Source organism: Nycticebus coucang, chromosome 6 (genome assembly GCF_027406575.1).
Source record: "Nycticebus coucang isolate mNycCou1 chromosome 6, mNycCou1.pri, whole genome shotgun sequence".
Lineage (NCBI taxonomy): Eukaryota > Metazoa > Chordata > Mammalia > Primates > Lorisidae > Nycticebus > Nycticebus coucang.
Window position 1 is genome coordinate 65,144,605 of NC_069785.1, and position 16,178 is coordinate 65,160,782.

General features: G+C 48.3%; 1 protein-coding gene across 1 annotated transcript in view; it reads left to right on the plus strand.

Annotated features, from left to right (window-relative positions):
- TLN2 (talin 2) overlaps positions 1-16,178 on the plus strand; it is a 453,366-nt gene that overhangs the window by 399,337 nt on the left and 37,851 nt on the right. Inside the window, exons 46-50 of the mRNA XM_053594602.1 lie at positions 3,088-3,234; positions 7,392-7,558; positions 8,443-8,626; positions 13,420-13,545; positions 13,673-13,789. Coding sequence (XP_053450577.1) covers positions 3,088-3,234; positions 7,392-7,558; positions 8,443-8,626; positions 13,420-13,545; positions 13,673-13,789 — 741 coding nt within the window. The remainder of the gene's footprint in view (positions 1-3,087; positions 3,235-7,391; positions 7,559-8,442; positions 8,627-13,419; positions 13,546-13,672; positions 13,790-16,178) is intronic.

Below are 16,178 nucleotides of genomic sequence, written 5' to 3' on the forward strand. Positions count from 1 at the left end.
CCCTAAAAAAAAAAAAAAAAGAAGAAGAACTAGAAACCTTATGGGCCTCAACTCCAAAATGTAAATTCTGGGGGAAAGATTTAGTGACTACAGCGTTGTCTCTGAGGAAAATTTGCTGTAACCACTTGTAATACTGGATGCCTTAAAAGCTGGCAGGATCATTTGTTGAGCGCCCGTGGCGAGAACCACAGTCCCCTTCCTCCAAATGAGATGGATGCCTGCTCTAGAATTCTCTCAGACTTTCCACCACGAGCCTCACTTTCTGGAGTGGAACAGGGATGTCCTGCTGCTACTGGACATGCTCTTTGTCTTTTCCTTTCGTGTTTTCTAACTTCAGATAAGTTCCGTTATTGCCTTTTCAACTTTCACAAGCTCTCCCAGGAAAATTTTATTTGATCTGGTTTCAGAAACAATTAAGGCCTGAGAAAAATGAGTGCGTTTTGTTTAGTTTTAGGCAGTAAGGAAAGAAGATCAGTGTTTGTTAGACCCCTCTCCAGTTGAATCAGATCCAAAACGTCATAAAGACCAGGCCTTTAATTTCCCTCAGGGCACAAAACCAGGAGATGGATTTTCTCCATTTCAATTTGGGCAAGAAAGGAATTGATGGTTTTTTTCTTGAGGCTCATGTAACGCTTTACTAAAGTTGCCAACTGAAAGCCTCAAGTTTTAAGTCTTGGAGCAACATTCCTTTATAATAAACACTGGAAGTTAGCTGGATCACCCTGTGGTCTGGACGTATTTATTGAGAAGTTGAGTGTTGCTTTGAGAAGCTTAGCATTTTTAAATCCCTTATCTGTTTGAATACACTTTTCACCATGCATCCCCTTCCAAGGATCTTCTCAGCTGAACACAGTGTCTGTGAAGTTGCTGGTAGACTGGACTGATTCTGTTGTCCTCTTTCATTTAGGTGACCTGGCTGCCCATATTGCCCTACAAAGCAATAATTCAGAGTTATTATTTATCTGGTCCTTACCGCATGGTAGGTGCTGTGCTAGGTGCCGTCCTGTCTGCCTTCACAACTGTGGTATGGGTGAGACGAGAATCATTTGTTCTTTCCCATTTCACAGATAAGCAAACTGACACTCAGGGAGCTAAAATTGCCCAGTTGTGCACAACTATAGTCATTACTACATAGACACGTTATACAACTTTGGGGATTAAGTGAATGTTTCGAGTGAGTCAGCTAAACATGTGGAACAGCCAGAATTCATACCCAAGTTCATTGGGCATCACCATCCTGGCTCTTTCTCCGCACTGAACTGCCTCTTTTTCTAACAGTAAACATTCATATGGCACTCTGAGTTTTTTGAGATGTTGTCATGTTCATTTGGCCATCTCATCAGCCCTGGGAAGTGTGCGGGGCAGGTTCTGTCCTATCTGGTGGGGAAAAGGGAACAAAGGCCTGAAGGTTGGTGGGCTTACCCAGAGATTCAGGTAGCTGAGAAAGGGAAGAGTGGAAAGCAAGGTACCTGGTCCTCTACTGCCCACATGGGTGACAGGTTGAGAGCAGGGCCGCAGCTGGGCTGAAATCCCAAGATCCCACCCCTTCCTGTTTGATTCAGCCCTGCTAGCCCATGAAGTAATCGAGGGAAGCCTGTCTCAATTTGTCCTTGGTAATAGCATATCTGTCTAAGTGGGATTGTGTGGCCAAGCCTCTATGGCAGTGGTTCTCAACCTTCCAGCCGTGTAGGCTGACTTAAGGTGCTTTGCCCCTCTTTGGGGGCAGCCTTATTGCTGCACCAGTCGAGGCTTGTTTGCAGAGCTGGCCTGTTGTACAGTCCAGAGGTGCTGTTCATGTTTTCTCTATGGAGCTGGTCAGCAAGATAGCCCTGCCTGACCGTGAGGCTTCCCCAGCGCCCAATAGATCATGCAAAAGACACCCACAAGATCAGAAGCTCAACTTTCTGGATCATGAGAATATCAGTGGATTTAAAAGTGCTTTGGGTCGTAAAGGGTTAAGAGGAAGCAGTTTTTTGTCTCAAATAGTGTTTTAATAATAGAAGAACATCAGCAGCACCCCTCATTCTCCAAAGTCCCCTTAGTTACACCCTAACAAGATAACATCAAAAGGTAACATCCAAGTCGCAAAATCTCCCAGGTTTTGTTCATAGTACCTGAGATCTTTTAATAAATACTCTTAATAGACGCTAACAAGGTAAGCTATACCTTCTAGGTTGTATCTATTCTTGAAAATAACACTGATTTGTGCTTGAAGTTTTGGGCTTTTGTTTTTAGTTGCATAGCTGGTTTGGAGGGCAGATTATTGATCAGACCAAAATAAAGATTGATGTGAAACAGGATCAGAGGAGTGCAAACTGTGGGGAGGTTGGAAGTGTTACTATACCTTAACCAGATGGGTGGCAGCTTAGCCTTAGGGGAACTCATTTGGTTTGTCTTAGGCCAAGCACCTTTTATAATCACACATCCCAGGGGTCATTAAAAGAATGTGTGCCCACTGGCTTTTAGCTTTAAAAATGGATTTTTTAAAGCAAATCTCAAACCTTACCTTATAGAAAGAAAGTCTGGGCTCAGAGTGATCACTCACCTGTGGTACAGCTAAGGAACGGGATGCTTTGCTTGGTAAACATCAGTTTTGCAAGAACCTAAATATTTAAAAATATGCTTAATATCCCAACTACATTTTGAACTTTGAATTACCCTCTAGGGCTGTGGTGAGGAATAAGTGAAACTAACCATATTTCCTGCCTTGACAGGGGCTCACTAAATGCTTGTTGAATGAATAACAGAATTATCCACAGAGTTCAGTTCATCTTGTTAGCATACTTACCTAGTGACATGAGAAGCAGATAAGCTATAAACCAGAAAAGGTACCAAATACCAGGAGGGTGGGGTGCCAAGACCTGAGATAGAGGCTTGCTTAGTGGGAACTGTGGGCATTTTATAGTCTCTAAAAAGGGAAGCAAAATCAACCAAATTCCATACTTCACCAAACACAGATTCCCAGCAAGAGTGGAATTTTCCTAGCCAGGCCCCCATAGGACACAGGGGAAATTTTCCACATAGGGAAGATCTCAACGGCAGGGTCCATCACACCTCTCCTCCCCTGCCCTGGGCTTGCCTCTGCAGATCGGCTTCCAGATTCGCACGCGCGTGCAGGACCTGGGCCACGGCTGCATCTTTCTGGTACAGAAGGCCGGAGCCCTCCAGGTGTGCCCCACGGATAGCTACACCAAGAGGGAGCTGATTGAGTGTGCTCGTGCTGTCACAGAGAAGGTAAGGAGCAGCCCTTGGGTCAGAGTAGGCCACAGTAACCCACACAGGTACTCAGTCACCTGCTGTGATCAGGGACAAAGCAGGCAGTTATGCTGAACCCAGCCAACGTAGCCGTTCACCTTCCTCTCCCTCACAACCCAGGCTGTCCAGGGATGGGTGTATCAAGGAGCAATCTCCAGGCACAGAGATTTGGGGGTGTGAGAGCGACTGTCCCACGAAGGTCAGGCCCTGGTATCCCCACCCTTAAAGGGCTCTCCTGTGGACAGACGGGGTCAAAATTTCCATCAGCAGCAGGAGCCGCTCTCTGGAACCCTTTTCACACTACGCATGCTCTGATCTTCCTTCTCAGGGAGGCACCTCGGTGCTCAGGGCTGAGTCAGAAGGACTGGAAATTCCTTTTGGGTCACCTTTGAACTCAGCAGATGGGATGGTGATGTGCGGGAGGGTGGGGGACTTGGGCAGTTGCAGGCCCTTTCGTGAGGAGCAGGAGCTTGTGCTAGGCCTCCTCACTAACGATGTAGCGAACTGGGCTCTAAGATCTGAGCTGGGTCACTTTACCTTTCCACGCCTCAATGAGATAAAAATATATAATACTGACTCACAGGATTGGGAAGATTAAACGTAGTGATATGGGTAAAGCTGCTTGGCTCTGTGTCAGATACGTAGTTAAACATTTAATACCTACTAGCTGCTGTTTTCTATAAACTTTCCTCCCAAACTCTCTTTACCTGGGCAGATTTCCCTGGTTGACAGTTACACTCTGAACACCCCTTCGTTCCCAAGCTGCTCTCTCATTGTCCCCAGCACGAACCTCATGCTTTGCATGAGTCATTTTTCAGCCAGCTCTTCTGCAGGCACAGGATGAAGCTCCTGGGCTCGGGTGGCCCTTCCCTCACCCTTCTCTCGGTTCATAGGACATAGAGCCCTGCACTGTTGAGACACTTGGCAACAGGACTCAAGGGGCGGGCAGGGAAAGCTCCCACCACAGAGGCCACTCTGTCCCTGGCCCCTCACCAAGGTCAAGCTGTGGTGTTCTGGCCTTCTCCTGCAGCCCACAGGGCCATCCAGCCTTCCCAGAGTAAGGAAATAAATCTCTCAGCTGGAGAAAGGCATTTTCCCTCCCTTGAAAGCCCTCCCTTGTTATTGAATTCACTCTTGCCAAGTTCCCCAAAGAAGACCTTGTAGCAGGAGCATGAGGGAAGGGGGGTCCAGGCTGCCTAATATCTGCAGGCGTGGCTGGATAGCATCATCTTCCTGAGCTGGCCTTGACTCTGTTACCTGGCACAGCGGCAAGTCCCTGGTTTAGGCTACCCAGACAAGGATGACCTAAAAGGACCAGAGTGGACGTGGCTGGTTCTTAGCAGCTAAAATTTTCAACTGCTTCTTGCTCTGTGTCCCTGCCCTCTCATGCCCGCCTGTGTGCCTGTGTCTGGCATGTCCTGAGTGTACAGGCACTGCCCCCACACCACTGCAAGCTCCTGACTAGGCTGCCCGTGTCCTCAGCCCCTAGTGACTAGTAGGCACTCAGTGAATGCCCGTCACTTGCACACCTTTCCAGAGGGTGAGACGCTGTTTCCAGACTCTTTTCTTTCACCCTGGCTAGAGAATGTCTTATACTCCCCTCCCCCGACAGTCTTCTCGTTATACTTGTCTTGGGCTTTGTCACCCTTGCTCTGAAGTTCCTTTCCAGAAAGTAGATACTTCATTCCCAGGCCAGCCACGTGCCAGCCAGGCTCATCTTTTCCTGGTGGGACCTAGTAGCATTTATTTATTTTTTTCCTCATTATATATATTTTTATTGAGATGTAATTTGTGTAAAATGTACAGTTTAGATGTATAGTTCTCAGCCCAGGTGACTCCCACCCTAATTAAAACATGAAACATTTTAATTCCATCCACATGAGCAGCCACTGATCTTTTTGAGCTGAGTTTTCCCTGCTCGAGGAACTCACACAGATGGAATCACACAGTGTGTAGCCTCATGAGTCTTTCTATACCACATAATGTTTTTGAACTCCATCTGTGTGGTGTCTGCCTGCCTCCAGGGTTCTCCGGTTGGGAGTCATTGTACATACAGCGTCTCTCCCAACTTTGCAGAAGTGAACAGCCAAACACAGTAGAAGGGAAGTACGGGGCACTGACCTGGGATTCTAAACTGGAATAGAGGCACTAAATGTTGGGGTCTTGGCAGCAGCCCAAGTGGACTAGTCTGTGGCCAAGGAAGACATCTGCAGGGACCTCAACGTTGAGGGCTCAGTTGGAATTAGGGTGCCTGGCGATCTGCATAAACGCAGACTGGGACAGGTGTTGCTGGGGTTCTGGGTTGTATGTCCCTATCTCTCTGGGAGGGACTGTCCTGACCCCACCCTCAGGCACCAGCTGCTGTTGGGCTTGTGGGCTTTGATGAACATCCTTGCATTTTGCTCTCTGGAGTTTCGCTCTGTGGTTCTTGAACCAGACCTGCAGTGCTATTGGAGGTATGTCTGTTTTTGAGGCCATCGCTTTATGAAGGCCTGGGTTTGGGTACTGGTTCTTATTGAGCAAGACACTCAAAGCTTCCAGTTGCTTCTCAATGAACATGGTTGTCTCCTCTGTGTGTGCATCTGGGGCTTGCCTTTCGGAAGCCCCTCTGAGTCCGTGGATCTTCTAATCCAGATGTGCTCCCCTGATCAGGTCTAGTGATGAGTGACACAGTAGCATTTAGAAGAGGGTCAGGCACATGAGGAAGAGAAACAGTGCCTTACGTGCTGGCTTTGTTTTCTTGCTTATGAGGCCAGGAGAGGCTGGAACCCACCACCCCTGGTGTGAAGGGCTGGTGTACCCCTGAACTCCAGCAGCCAGGAGTGTTGCATCCTGGCTTTGGAACGCGATGGGTGCTGAGGAAGCAGTACCGGTGCCCTTCCTGCCAGGCCATGTCCACCTCTGCTAAGATCTGAGAGGCCCAGAAGGCAGAGAGTATCTCAAACTGAGCCTCTGAACCGGTGCTGTAACTCCCCTGTCCTGGCCAGCGTGTTTGGAGAAATATACATAAAAAAACATTTTCAGATTCTTCTTTGGGTCTGCCCTGGTCAGGGACGGTAGCTTTGTGCACACAGATTAATACAGGGCTCTTGGCCTCTAGGAGCCTCCAGCCGCTCGCCTGACACACCTGTTTCTTGGTGCTGTAGGCCATCCTGAGGGCACAGATGATGTTGTAGAATCCTAGGAGGCAGGGCTGTCCCTGAAAGAGGGGGTGGGGAGGTGTCCTGGGGGCCTTTGAACTGCTTCTTGCCTCTTGGTGTCTGGAGAAGTCCAGGGTAGAGGCGTTGTAGCAGAATCCAGACCTGGTGGGTGTGTTTGGGGAGACCAGGAGCTGGCTGTGTGGTTAGGAAGGGAGCTCAGTGCCTTTCGAACAGCAGGAGAGATTTGTAAGCAGGTGTGTGTCCTTGGAAAGCGTCTGTAAAATCAGCGCGGGTGTAACAAAGGGGTTGGTGGGTGGTGGTGGCAGCACAGGGCTCCCAACATGGAAAGCACTGGGGTGAACCCCTTGGCCAACTCACTGGACACTCCAGTCATTGGAATTTGGTGGTAGATGATGGCTCACAGGAGTGTTGCAAGTGGACAGGTCACACAGGTAGATGCCCTCTGGACTCCAGCCCCTCTGCCCTCCACCTTGGAGAATTTCTGATCATGAGGCAGCCAAGTGAAGGAGCAGGGGGTATCAGCCAGTGAGCTGTTCCTACCAAAATCTAATAAGGGGATGGAATGGCCACACCTTTCACAGGACCCTCATCTTTTATCCCTCTTTGTGGTTCCAGAAACATTATAATAATTAAATAATAGCATCTGCCCTCTTCTCACCACTTGCTACATACATTTTTTTTTCCTCCTTAATCTCTCAACAACCCTAATAGGTGAGAAATATTAATAATAGCCCATTTTAAAGATAAAGAAACTGAGGTTTGGAGGGATGAAGCAGCTTCTCTTAGGTCAGGTGGCCTGTAAATGGCAAAGCTCGTATTCAGACCAAGGCTATTAATTCCAAGTGTGTGTGCTTTTAACCCCTCAGCTTCATTGACTCCAAGGAGTGAGAATTCAGTGTTTTTAGAGAAAACACACTTTGGGGTCATCTTTTCTCCATTTCCCAGATCTCCCTTGCATTCCCTTTCTGCCTACAGGTGTCCTTGGTGCTCTCGGCTCTCCAGGCTGGGAATAAGGGAACCCAGGCATGCATCACAGCTGCCACGGCCGTGTCTGGGATCATCGCAGACCTGGACACCACCATCATGTTTGCGACGGCAGGGACACTGAATGCGGAGAACAGCGAGACCTTTGCAGATCACAGGTAGATGGGGGACGGTGGGGTTCAGGCTAACCTCCTGAAACTCACACTCCACTTTGGAGACACTGCCTGGGAGCCAGAAATGTGGTTAAACATTTTGATTTCAACAAGATGCTCAAGTGGAGAAAGGGAACCAAATAAAACGTGACCCTTTTGCCAACTGTAAACATAGGGTTGTGTTTGAACTTTGTCTTTGACAGCCCTGAGGACAGCCTTTTGATCTTTCATTTTCCAAGCTGGAGAGCTGTTCCTCTGACTGTTCACCCACCCCAGCAGGATCGGGAGTGGCAGAGGCAGGCGTGTTCAGATGTTACTGTTTTTTGGGAATTGGGACTGAAAGCCTACTCTCTGCCGGGCTTTCACTGAGAACACAGGCTCTTCAGCTCTTCAGAAAGCGGTATTAGAGATTTCCCATTTGCTGCTGGGGACCCCCAAATCCTCACCATAGGCCCAATACCTTTCTTCTTCTCCATTTGGCGGGCTGGACTGGGGAGGAGATTGCCAGGGCTCTGTCTCTTTCAAGCCCAGCACCTTGGGCTCTGATCCCTGGACTAGGTGCCCCAACCCATATGTCTTCACAGCTCCCTGTGAAGCTGCAAAGTGTTTTAAAGGGTAGTGGAGGCTGCAGCAAATAAGCTGACCTGTCATTTAACTGTAGGCAGGGAAGGGGAGCTAACCTGCTGAGCCTGTCACAGATGTTTTCATATCTCCACCAGCTCTGTGAATGCTGGTTTGCCCAATTTTGCGTACATGGGAGGTGAGAGCCCCCGTGGAAAACACCACCTCTCTTCTTCAAAGCCCTTTAACGGAAGTCCCCTGGGAGGGATTTCTATTCTTCCTAACTGTCTGTAATCACGTTTTGTCCTTTGTCTCTCCCCCCTTCTCAGGGAGAACATTCTGAAGACAGCCAAGGCCTTGGTGGAAGACACGAAGCTGCTCGTGTCTGGGGCCGCATCCACTCCAGACAAGCTGGCCCAGGCGGCCCAGTCCTCGGCAGCCACCATCACCCAGCTGGCCGAGGTGGTCAAGCTGGGAGCAGCCAGCCTGGGCTCCAATGACCCTGAGACCCAGGTACGAGCAGGGCCTGGGGAATGCATCCTCCTCGTCTTCTCACCAGAGCTCTACAGAGGGCCTCAGACGAGGCCTAAGGCAGGGAGGGCAGGAACTCGTGAAGTCCGCTATGCGTGTGTGAGTGCCTCTGGTGTGAGCAGCTGGCAGTTAACCACGCTAGAGAGTGGCCCAGACCGGGGATGAAGCTGACAGACTGGAGAGGAGTGTAGAAGAAAGAGAAAGACTGGAGGCCTTAGACTGGAGGAGGAGTCTAGACGGTCCCACCTGCAGGCCGCAGTGGCCATTGGTGGAGCTTCCTGGAGGGTGGGCGGGCGTGGGTGTGGGGAGGAAGGCGAGTCAGTCGGGGCATGTACCAGAGACACAGGTAGGACTCAAAAATGGACCTGAGCCTGCTCAGGCACAGGGCTGTGGGTTCAGGGACTGTTGCCATAAAGCTAGTGACAGCCACAAGAGAGGAAAAGAGTGGGCTGAGAGAAGAAGGGCCAGGGCAGAACCTGAGGAATCCAGCATCTAGAACAGAGTTACCCAGCAAATAAGAAGTAGCAGCGGCAGGTAGGAGGAGCAGCCAGGGCCTCACGTTAGCAGGATGGAGCGTTCCCACCCATCACACACGGCAAGAGGCAAGAAAAGTGACAGCCTGGGGACTGGCCCTCCCCACCGAGGCAGGGCAGCAGCCAGATGAAGGTGGAGAAATGAACTCTGTGTGTCTGGATGACCGTGTGAGAGGTTTGGCTCTGCAGGGTAAGGAAGGGCTCTGGACCTTTGGATTTAGCCACTCCATTGAAATGACCTGCCTTGCCACCCCTCTCCCCACCCAGACCATAGCGCCTCAGGGACTGTCCCCACAGTTTACTCACCTATGAAACCTGCAGGCTCAGCACAGCCTGGCACATAGTAGACAGTCAACACCTCGGTTCAGCTGTTGCGTCAACAGCCAACCAGGGTCATCAGTGAACAGGTACTGCTCATTCCCAGAGTGCAAAACTCAAAAGCCCCTCAGTTCTGTCTATTCCCAGCACCATCAAATGGAAAAAACATTAGTTTCCACTGCTTTAACCATACTCAGTAAACTAGTCTGTTTGGACAGAGCTGGATAGAAACTCCCTACTATTCCGTGCCCAGGGAGACGGCAGTGACCGCTGGTTAACAGGAGGCCAGCTCTGTTCCTTGGTGGCCTCCCCGAGGAAGCATTCCTTGTGTTCCTGTTTTATCCCTTCTGCTGGATTTCTCTCTGATAGCATCAGAGTTCAGATTGGCCGTCTTTTGGAATTCTAAGCATTCTCAGAAATCCCTGCCTGCAGGATTGTTTTTACCCCCGTGGAGGAAGGAAACACTTGAAAACGTGTCCCTGGAGTTGGAACCGTGGATCAAAAGCACATTCTGCTCACCCTGCTCGACTTCAGGAGAAGCAAATTGGTCAGGGGGGATTTAAATCTTTTAACACAGAGAAATGTATTGAATTGCCCTGTTGAATCTTCTTTTTTAAATGTGATTATTATTATAATTTTTCCTCATGCACAAAAGTAGAGAAAATCACAAAACGAACTCCGGGGTCACTACTGATCAGCTTCAGTGATTGTCCCCATTCGCCTTTCTTTTCCATTCAACCTCTTTCCCCCACTTTTATTTTTATTAGTATTATTATAGTAAAAACTTTTTAACAAGGGATCTACCTTCTTAACCTCCCAAGTGTGCAGTACAGCATTGTGGACTATAGACAGAATGTCCTATAGCAGATCTCTAGAACTTACGCTGCATAGCAAGTTTTTTACTCACTGACGAGTAACTGCTCATCTCGGGTAGCACCGGTCTGCCCTGATGCTGCGAGCTTGACCGTGTCACATGTCTCATACAGTGGAACCAGCCAGTCTTTGTCCCCCTGTGACTGGCTTATTTTACTTACCATAACATCCTCAAGGCTTATTTCACGTTCTTACACATGGCAAGGTTACCTTCTTTTTTAGAAGGACATAAGTGCTCCATTAAATACATTCAGGGAGTAATATTCTGTTGTATTTACCACATTCTCTTTATCTGTCCATCCAGCCATGGCCATTACGTTGTTTCCACTTTTTGGCTATTATGAACAGTGCCGCTGTGAACATGAGTGCTAAAATCTTGAGATCTTGAATTCAGTTTTTTTGAATGAATATCTAGAAGAGGGATTGCTGGATCGTGCGCTAGTTCTATTTTTACTTTTTTTAAGGTCTCCCGTAGCAGCCACGCCATTTTCCATTCCCACTAAGAGCACCAGGGTTTTTCTTTCTCTGCATCCTCACCAACACTTGTCTGTCTTTGATAATGGCCCTTTTAACAGGGGTGACGGGATATCTCATTGTGGTTTTGATTTGCCTTCCCTGCTGACTAGAGTCATGGCGCTTCTTTGAGTATACCTGTTGGCCATTTGTGCGTCCTCTTTGGAGAAGTGTCTATTCGTGTCCTTTACCCGTATTTTAATTAGATTAATTTTTTCTTTTTTGCTATGGCTATAAGATCTTAACTCCCAAATCGTTTAAATATCCTGAAGCAACAACTTCTAATGAGATCTCAATAATAAAAATGTCCCGTGTAGGAAACATGTAGGAAAATGTCCCTACGTGTTGGGGGGTTGTAACGTGATTGGATGGGACAGCGTGTCGGGTTGTTGGAGATGCTGGTGGCAGATCCTCATTCCCTGTGCCTCTGTGTCTTCTTGCTGCCCACCTTCCCCTCTGTGACCTTAGGAATGTCACACCTCATGAGCACCATTATGGTCCCCACCTGTTCTGTGGGTCCAGAGGCTGGCCAGAGCTCCCTGTGCCCTGGGGGTGAGAGGGGGAGAGGGCTAGACACCAGGGCGTGCTGTGCTTGCAGCTGTCTGGGGCTCTTGTGTTTCCACAGCTATCATCTCAGTTCATCCTCCCAGCAGTTCTCGTTCACTGCAGGCAAGGACCCAGAGCCACAGAGTGTACTGTAGCGTACAGGCTGCACAGCCCTTTGGATCTCAGTGACTACCATTTGAATCGCAACTCCCCACTCCAGGCTCTGGGAGTGTGAACGTAAGGATTTTGTAGTTCCCCTCGGACAGGCAGCGGTGAGGATTAGATGAGATGATGTGCGTAGAGTGCTTGCCTCAGTGCCTGGAGCACCGCCCTCAATAAAGGGAAGGTGTTGTAGAGGTAGGAGTTATTGGCCAGGTATGCAGGATCATGCCTGTAATCCTAGCACTCTGGGAGGCCGAGTCAGACCCATCACTTGAGCTCAGGAATTCCAGACCAGCCTGAACAAGATTGAGACCCCCATCTCTACTAAAAATAGAAAAACTTGGCTTGGCACCCATAGCACAGCTCTGGCCATATACACTGAGGCTGGTGGGTTTGAACCCAGCCCAGGCCAGCTAAACAACAATGATAACTGCAACAAAAAATGGCCCAGCGTTGTGGCACCTGAAGTCCCAGCTACTTGGGAGGCTGAGGCAAGAGGATTGCTGGAGCCTAGAAGTTTGAGGTTGCTGTGAGCTAGGCTGACACCATGGCACTCTACCTTAGGGCAACAGGGTGAGAGTCTGTCTTAATAAAAAAAAATAGAAGTAGGAGTTGTCGTTGGGGCTTCTACACTGAGAACACACAAACACAATGCCCAATGGCATGTCATGCCCACCCATGACAGGTGCATCTGATTCTGAGCCCAGCACGCTGAAAAGAGCTTGTGTCTGTGTGAAATCAGGAAAACAAACATTCAGGTTTATGTGGGGACACACCTGTGTCTTCATTCCAAAAGTATTTACTAAGTGTCTGCTGTGTGCCAGTGTGTGTTCTGAGTGTGAAGTAAAACAGACAGACTTCCTGGCTAAGCCTCCCAGAGCTTGCGTGCCAGTTGAGGGAGAACACAGATGAGGTGAATGATGACAAAGTAACTCCACAGACGGAGAAGTGCCATTGATAAAAGAGCAGTCCGACTGCGTTTCTATATTAGGGGTGAGTCTGTATCTGGGAGGGTCAGGAGAGTTCTCTGAAGACAAGCCAGATGAGCTCCAGGTGGAGAGGAGGGCAAGAGCAGAGGCCCAGAACAGGAATGAGTCAGGATTTTCCATGAGGAATGCAGACCCACGTGCCCACAGCACGCTGAGTAGGGCAGAGGCCCTTGCAGGCCGAGAGCAAGCTTGGGGTTCTCACTGTTTGTGGCGCCAGTTTGCGGGTAACTGGCATTGCCTCTCAGGTATCTGCTTGGCTTCCCACACCTGTCGGCAGCAACTCGTCCACCAAGCTGGGGTGAGGAGATTTCAAATGTGCTGTGCATTTAGACTCAAGTTCTCTGTTCCAGCCCAGTGTTAGCCTCCCCTGGGAAGCACTTGAAAGTCCAGCCCCTGGGCCAGGCGCTGTGGCTCACACCTATAATCCTAGCACTCTGGGAGGCTAAGGCTGGTGAATTACTTGAGCTCGGGAGTTCGAGACCAGCCTGAGCAAGAGCGAGACTCCGTCTCTAAAAATAGCCAGTGTTGTGGCAGGCACCTGTAGTTCCAGGTACTCAAGAGGCTGAGGCAAGAGGATAGCTTGAACCCCAGAATTTGAGGTTGCTGTGAGCTACGACGCCATGCCAGGGTGACAGAGTGAGAGTCTGTCTCCAAAAAAAATCCAGACCCTGCATCAGAAATCTCTAAGGGTGGCTTCTTCCATGCTGCAGGCCTTCAAACTGCCAGTGTAGAAACATTTTCTTGTACCAGCCCTCCCCAGCCTGCCCTTGGGCTATGCGTACTTGGTGCAGTCAGTAGGTGACTACTGAGTGCCTGCTCACCTGGGCCCATGTTCTTTCAGGTGGTGTTGATCAATGCCATCAAAGATGTGGCCAAGGCCCTTTCTGATCTCATCGGAGCTACCAAGGGCGCTGCCAGCAAGCCAGCCGATGACCCCTCCATGTACCAGCTCAAGGGGGCTGCCAAGGTAGAGTGCGACTCCAGCTAGGGACGAGTGGACTCAGGAGCACTGGGGGTGGGGGACATCCACCCAGAGCTAAGGGAGCAGGGACTGGACCTCAGACAGATGCACTATTTTCTCTCTTACTGTGCAGGTGATGGTGACCAATGTCACCTCCCTCCTCAAGACGGTAAAGGCGGTGGAAGATGAGGCCACTCGGGGCACCAGGGCACTTGAAGCCACGATTGAATACATAAAGCAGGAGCTCACGGTAAGGAGCCAGAGGCCGCCCCCTCAGGCACCAGTGTTCCACAGCTGACCCACCGCTGGCCCCTCTGGGACTTGTTACACAATGAGGTTTTACCCGGAAGGCCTGCACTAAGGAGGCCCCCTCACCTGCCTGCGGGTAGCTTAGTCTTATTGAGAGCTGTGTCACTGAGTCTGGCTAGGATTGATTTGTAATTGCAATCCAGAAATTAATTGAATATCACTTTGAACTATTCACACTTAATTAATTCCACTAAAAGGATGACACCAAAGCATTACAGAAGATTCCTGGAGAAAGGGAAAGTCAGTATGACTGTTCCCATTTGCTCCAAGTTAGACCCTGTGTACAGTGTACAGCCTCTCTTGATCCACCTTGCTATTGGCAGTGGCTCACACTGCTGTCTGCACATGTGGAATTTGAAGTCTGAGATTCACCATTGGAAAAGTGTGGATGTTCTCAACTGAGACGCTTCCTTCCCTCTGAGATCCAGCCTCCTGTTCAAGTCATCCATCTGAGAGAAATTGCCCTGATTCTTTTTCTGCCTTGTTCCAGCACAGTGGAATGAGGACATCCTATTGTTGCTGTGATATGGGTGTTAGCTTCTGTTCTTGCGAGCCCTACAAATAGAAATATGCTGAAAATTAATGATTTCAAACTGAACTTTCCTTTTAATAGGAATAGGAGATCTGATCAGAGATCCAACTTTCTAGGGGAGGGGGAAGAAGGAAGGAGTTCCTGCCTTTGCTGCCAGGGTCCTGGGCCTTTAAAGGGCCACCTGTGAGGGTGACCTGAGAGCTAGCACCAAAATCAGCAGTAGAGACATCCCCTGGGCTTTGTGACACAGCCTTGGTTCCCTCGTCGTGTCTTTAAAAATGCTGGCCTTGGGTGATATGTACTTAGTTCACACTTTAAAGAAGAAACTAGAAAAATACAGGAGCAAGTGAAAAACTGGTAAAACAACCTGGGAAGTTTCCTACCGAAAGTCTACACCTGGGTTCTGACACGCATGGGCAAGCCTAAGGGTGGCAATGGAAGAGATTTGAAATTCAGAGCTATCCTGGGAAATGACAGAAAAGTCGTATTCTAAGTATACCAGTAATTTAAAATTCACCCAGATTATGGGTTTCAGTGGAGTGCATCTGCCGCAAGGGCCACATTAGTGTGGACTCCACATGAGGCCTCCACTTCACTGTTGCATTGTTGTAGGAAAATGGGAAATTAAAACAGACAATTATACCAACAATACAGAGGAAGGAATGTTTAATTGCCCATGAGAACTCAGGTGTCTCAAGGTGTGAAATGCTGAGCTCTGGGGAACAGTTTTTTCCAAACTTTTTTATACCTTTTTTTTAACCCCTTCAATTCAATGTCAGCTACTCAGTTAGGGCTACAGATGTTAGAAACCAGGGTATTGTGATTAGTTACAGAGTCTTTTTTTTTTTTTTCTTTTTCTTTTCCAGGTTATTTTAGCTCAGTGTAAAGTTTGTTATCTTTGGAGGAGACATTCTTCTGCAGCTGCCTGCTGCTTTCTCAGGATCACTAAGAACTATAAGATTTATTTCTCCTTCCTCATTCCCCCTTTTGAGACCCCATCAATCAAGAATGGGGTCTCATTCATTATTGGTATCCACAGCTACTTGATAATATTGTTGAGCCATGAACACTTTGCCTGCGTTCTCTTTTATCATAATTGCAGAGACTATGCCTTTGAGAAATTGAACAAAGATAGGTAATAAGCCAGGCAAAAGCAAACATTCTCTAATTATGAAAATAAAACCTATAATCATAGTTTTAAATCCTCCTAGTTTAGAAAATCATCTACTGAATAAAGAATCTGGGTTAAATTCATTCCACACTTGTATAGATCCACGAGCTATTTTAGTTATCCGTTTAGTTATATCTTCAATTACTTATCCTTGCTCTTTAATCTGTAAGCAACTGTTAGTTAAATTGAATTTTCCTACACACTCCTCCTTCAGCTGCTAGAAGTAGTCTCAGGCCAATGAGTTATGGTAAATAGCATTTCTGATTTGGGTTTATTTATGGGCTAGTAGGGTTAAGGCTTACTGGTCTCATTTGTCATTATTTCTAAAACTGCTTGTAATTGGATAATCCAATTTAATATATATTGGGGTTCTGTATCCCCATGACTCATTCTCAGCCAGGTGGCTGGACCATAACATCGAATTACTCACTAGGAGGCCATTCATTCATTGTCACTCCAATCTCCTATTATCACATCACGCTTTTTTGTCTTTTCAGTTTAGAAGTATAAACTGGAAAACCTAACAGTTCTCTAGTCTCTAGGGGCAATAGAAAGAAGATTTGATCGTACCTATTATATAGCTCCTGTACCATCTATCAGAAACTTAATGTAGGCCAAGTGTCTGCA